The sequence below is a fragment of the Adiantum capillus-veneris genome, chromosome 13, assembly GCF_014529385.1.
Source record: "Adiantum capillus-veneris isolate H3 chromosome 13, ASM1452938v2, whole genome shotgun sequence".
In the NCBI taxonomy this organism is placed as follows: Eukaryota; Viridiplantae; Streptophyta; class Polypodiopsida; order Polypodiales; family Pteridaceae; genus Adiantum; species Adiantum capillus-veneris.
Window position 1 is genome coordinate 9,396,965 of NC_140943.1, and position 5,325 is coordinate 9,402,289.

At 45.9% G+C, this 5,325-nt stretch overlaps 1 protein-coding gene across 1 annotated transcript; it reads left to right on the forward strand.

Moving 5' to 3' along the window:
- Positions 1-780: 780 nt before the first annotated feature.
- On the forward strand, positions 781-2,334 carry LOC147443584 (ornithine decarboxylase-like). The gene is made up of 4 exons (XM_086527685.1): positions 781-930; positions 1,015-1,242; positions 1,360-1,741; positions 1,805-2,334. The coding sequence occupies exons 1-4, from the start codon at positions 781-783 to the stop codon at positions 2,332-2,334; spliced, it is 1,290 nt and encodes a 429-aa protein (XP_086383811.1).
- Positions 2,335-5,325: the final 2,991 nt, after the last annotated feature.

Consider the following 5,325-nt stretch of genomic DNA (forward strand, 5'->3'; position numbering starts at 1 on the left):
CAAACAAATTGGAAAGTACTTCGGTAAAAGACTTCATGGTACATCACATGTGTGTAATAATGAAACCAAGGCGAGGAGTGAGGAAGGGTACCTCAAGCTAAGGGAGAATGAGAGTTATCTATGGGGAGTAGGTCTAAATGAGAGCTTACAATCACATGTCATTTTTGTTTCATTTTAATATAAAGTTATATATTTATCCAATGTACACACATAATCACAAATGCCTTCTACTTAAGAAAAGACCCACTTAAACGACAAGGTGAAACGTGCATATCAACGGTTATAAACAAAATAAAATGAAAAGAATAAAAGAGACCCTTTGAGAAACTAAAACAAAAGAATATTTTAATGCTTCCATAAGAAAAGGTACGTTCAATCCATATATAAGCAAAAAAAACATTGAGTCAATCCTTGACATCATGGAATCAAACTGAATGAATGCAGTACTCTGAAAGAAAGTAGGCTCAATCCCTTGTTCTCTAGACTCCAAGGCTTTTTTGGAGCAGACTAAAAAGCTGAAAGCAAAGTATAGGAATGAGAAGCTAGTAAGACACAGTTACAAGAGAAGGCATCACATGCATGTACTATAGTGCTAATGAAAATGAGCATGCACTAAAAGAGCTTGTGGTGATGTCATATATGACGGAGGGCAAGTTTTCCCAGTTTTTTTTGTGGGTGGGGGTGGCGGGGCGAAGATATATAAGGAGCCATGCATGCATGAGGTCAAGCGTGGATACGAAGCTCAATACATCGAATAGATAGAAAAGAAAACATCCTAGAATGGCACCCACACTTCAGCTTAATGGCAGCAGCCCTCATCATGCTGATGACGAGCAGCTTGGCGCTGCAGCGTCAGCTGCCACGAATGGCCACGTCCACCTGCCTGCAATTAGAATCGGGAAAGAGCTGGGCATGGCCGATGCTGGGGGGGTATTTGGGCAGCCACCCTAACATCATGATTAAGGGGGGTAGCAGCCCACTAGAGAGGAGGTGGTGTGCGCGGTCCTGCATTAGATTTTGCGCCGTGGACCCTCTGCGAAGCACCACATTCTGCACAGCGATAGCCCCTTCTGGCTGCTTGACGTGGGACGCACCCAGCAGCTCATGGCCGAGTGGACAGCCGCCTTCCCACGTGTGCGCCCCTTCTACGCCGTCAAGTGTAACAACCACCCTCTCTTCCTGCGCACCCTCGCCTCCGCACAAGCAGGCTTCGACTGCGCTATCAAAGAGGAGCTCCAACAGGTACGGTGATGGCATTCGATCTCCTCAAATGCTCAGTAGACGTAGAATGAAGACACAGTACAGTAGTTCATTTCCTTCGGTAACTAGCAGGCTCATGTGGTATTTTTTGTCCCTCAGATTACCTTGCTGGGCGTCTCCTCCGAGCGCATTGTCTTCGCCAATCCCTACAAGCTCCAATCCCACATGGAGTTTGCCACCGTGGCTGGAGTGCAGTTGACTACGTTCGATAGCGCGGCGGAGCTGCACAAGATCAAGAAATCAATGGCCTGGGACAAGGCGAAGCTGCTGCTGCGAATTGAGACGAACGATGAAGGCGCCACCATCAGCGTGAGCTCCAAGTACGGAGCCCATATGGAGGAAGTACCCGTCCTTCTGCGCAGCGCAAGGGAAGCAGGGCTGGCGGTGGTGGGGGTGGCTTTACACGTTGGAAGCAGGGCCACCAACCCAAATGCGTTCGAGGAGGCCAATATAGCCAACGCGCGGAGTGTCTTCGAGGTGGGTAATTAACTGCTAGAAAAACCGATGTATGTGCTGGATATAGGGGGAGGGTTCTGCTCATCAGGGGAGGAGCTGAATGAAGGGAGCACGGGAGGAGGGATAAGCTCTCGGGATGTGGCACCGATGATCAACAAGGCGCTGGATGGGTACTTCCCGGATCCAAGCTGCACCAATACCGCGGCCATGGATGGCTGCAATAGCAATGATGAGACGCCCTTCACGTTGGTGGCGCGCATCTTTGGCAAGTTCGTGCGAGGAACCAGGAGAGAGTACTGGATCAATGATGGAGCCCATCATAGCTTCCCCATGATTGTTACCCCTCAACACGCCCGTGCCGCCGCCCGTCCCCTTCGCTTGCGCATCCAAGCCCTACAACATGAGCTGTCAGGGCTGCCTCTCTTTCCTTCCAATGTTTTTGGCCCCACCTACAGCGCCCTGGACACTCTCCTCAAGGGTCACCCCTTGCCAGAGCTCGAGATCGGAGACCTGCTTGCGTTCCCCTTCATGGGCGCCTACACCAACTCTCTCGCTACCTCCTTCAATGGCTTCGGTGTCAGCCACATTCCAGCTTTCGGCTTTGTTGTTGCTGACTAACCAGCCTGCACAGCTTCATCGATCTGCAGGCCGGTGATGTGGCGTATTGGCGTGCTCTGGATTTAAATCTTTAGCCTCCACTTTTTCTTTGGCTCAGTACAATAGTAGCCTGGTATACAACTTTTTGGTAAACAATGCTCCTTCAAAAGCTTTTGCCAGTCCTAAATCCAGGTCGGTGTAGGTATTATACATGTCTACAGCAATGTGCCTCACAATCTCTCTTGCCAAAACCATTTTTCCTAGCAAAAAAAAGTAAGGGCACAGGTAAGATAGTTCCTGTTTTGAGGTCAAGGCATTTTTGCTAGTAACTACACTAAAACTTGTTATGTTCTTTGCCCGGTTTTTCCAGGTCAAGCACGATTTTACAATTTTAGCCGGTTAAAACACACTAGAAACCCTTTCGTTTTTGGCACTAATTATTAGTATCCACTAACTTAGAGCTTGCTACTTATTTGGCAAGGTTTAACACAACCAATTAACAATTAAGCATAATCGGATCGAGACAAATACAATTACATGCACCATATGCAAGAAACACGATTACTATATATGCAAAAATCATGTGATACATATGCACTGCACAAAAAATCAAAATTGTCCAATTTTGTAGAAGGAAGGGGGGGGGGGGGGGGGGGGGAGAGAGAGAGAGAGAGAGAGAGAGAGAGAGAGAGAGTGTGTGAAAGAGAGAGAAAGAGAGATCCTTCCAGGTCTGGACAAAAAAGGGTCAGTGGTGAGAGAATAAGAGTGGCATCTCCGAGGGATTCCACTCACTTCCGGTTTTTCCCAAATTGAGCTGACATACTCATATTGACACAAATGCATTAATTACAATGCACCATATGGACGAAACACAATTACTAGCCTAGTCCTTAAAAAGTTTGAGATCGGTGTACATGTGTACATGCCTATAGCAATGCCTCACAATTTCTCATCAGGACTTGCCAAAAACATTCAAAAAATTTTGTTATATTTTTACCAATTTTTTCCAAGGCAAGTTGGGATTTTACAATTTTAGCCCGTTAAAATACAGTACATCCTTCAATTTTGGTAGGCATTGCACCTCATTACTAATTAGTATATGCCCCTAGCTTCTCCTTATTCCTTCACTACTTACCAAGTTTCAATATGTAACTTACATCTTGCTGCTTATTTGGCAAGGTTTAACACATCCAATAACAATTCAATTGGATCGAGAACAAGTGTGAGTGGCAACTAGCTTGCGTTAGAAATTAAGGAGTAGCTAAGTAGAGACTAGAGTGGTTTACTAAGTGGAGAGAGATAATTTTCACACACACAAGAGAGAGAGAGAGAGAGAGAGAGAGAGAGAGAGAGAGAGAGAGAGAGAGAGCACTGGATACGTGATTCGCCCAAGTTTGGGCTTATACATCCCCGGGAAAGCAACCCCTCAGTGGCTTTGCACTTTAGTTTAGAAGTAGGTTACAAAGGGAATAACAACCTTAAATGGAACTCCGGCAATCCTCTCTTCCACCACCTCACACACACTTCTGCTTCACCATACCTTACAACCACCACAATTTTCTTTTGTGTGTAGAAGAGGCCTCCTTCATAGGCCAAAATGGGCTACCCGCTCTCATAAGAGACAACCGTGTGTAGCCATCCTTGTTTAGACAAATTCAAGAAGAACTCTCTCATACACCCATATGTAGAAGCCCTTGGGTAGACAAGTCCTCCTATGAATCATTCCCTCACTAGCTTTGCACTTCAATCTAGAAGTAGGTTACAAAGGGAATATCAACCTTTAATGGAGCTACCACTTTACTCTCTTACACCACCTTACACACACTTCTACTTCACCATACCTTACAACCACCGTAGTTTTGTCTTGTGTGTAGAAGAGGCCTCTTTATATAGGCCAAAATGGGATACACTCTCTCATGAGAGAAAACCGTGTGTACCCGTCCTTGTGTAGACATATTCAAGTAGAGCTCTCTCATGCACCGGTGTGTAGAAGCCCTTGGGTAGACAAGTTCGCCTAGAAATCATCCACCAATCATTGACCTCTCTCCGAGTGATGTGGTCATTCCACAAAGTCAAGAGGTCATTTCCACGTACATGCACACACAGCATTGCTACATAACTCTCTGAGTTACGTGGCAATGCCAACATAGGTAGGCCGCGTGACTTGGCACGTTACGTGGCAATGCTGACGATATTGTTACATAGGCAGGCCACGTAACTCATTGAGTTACATGACTTGCGTCTTGGAAGAGTTGTCGACAACAGCGTGGCATATATATCAGTTGTCCACATAACTTGCGGAGTTATGTGGACATGTCTCCGACCGTTTGCATGGCACACAACTAGGGGAGTTACAATTACAGTGACTCAACGTGTTACATGGCATGCCACATAATTTGCCGAGTTAAGGAAATGAAAACAAAGAAAAGTTGCTTTTAATTGTTTAGGGAAGAACTCGATCTCAAAAGATCGAGTTCAACTTTACGCTATCAAGGACTTGAGGTCTCCATCGCCACAATCCGCAAAGGGACCCGTGTGCACGGTTTTCCACATCGGGCCACAATGTCTGCTCTACTTGTGGGCCATCATTGGTGACAGAGAGGCCAGATGCCTTGCGCAAGGTAATGTATCCAAACAACCATCGTTTCTTGCCTCAAGGTCATAGTAAATACAAGGCTCCAACAAATGGAAAGATGCCACTAAAGTGCACGATGACAAATTGGGCAACTCTTTGGGAAGAGCACTATAATAGTGATGCGGCCCCAACTACTCCACCAAAAGGTATGTCAAGGTATTCCATATTTTTACGGATTCAATATTGGAAGGACTTAAAAATACAACACCTCTTGGATCCCATGCACATATTTAAGAATGTAGCTCACACCCTGTGGGACCACATTATTGGAAAAAAAGACTCATTGGGGGAAAGGGAGGATTTTAGGGCCTTGAAACTTCTCCCTACCTCTGCCACTGCATGTCAAGTCCCTAATGGGAATATTGTGCTTCCTAAAG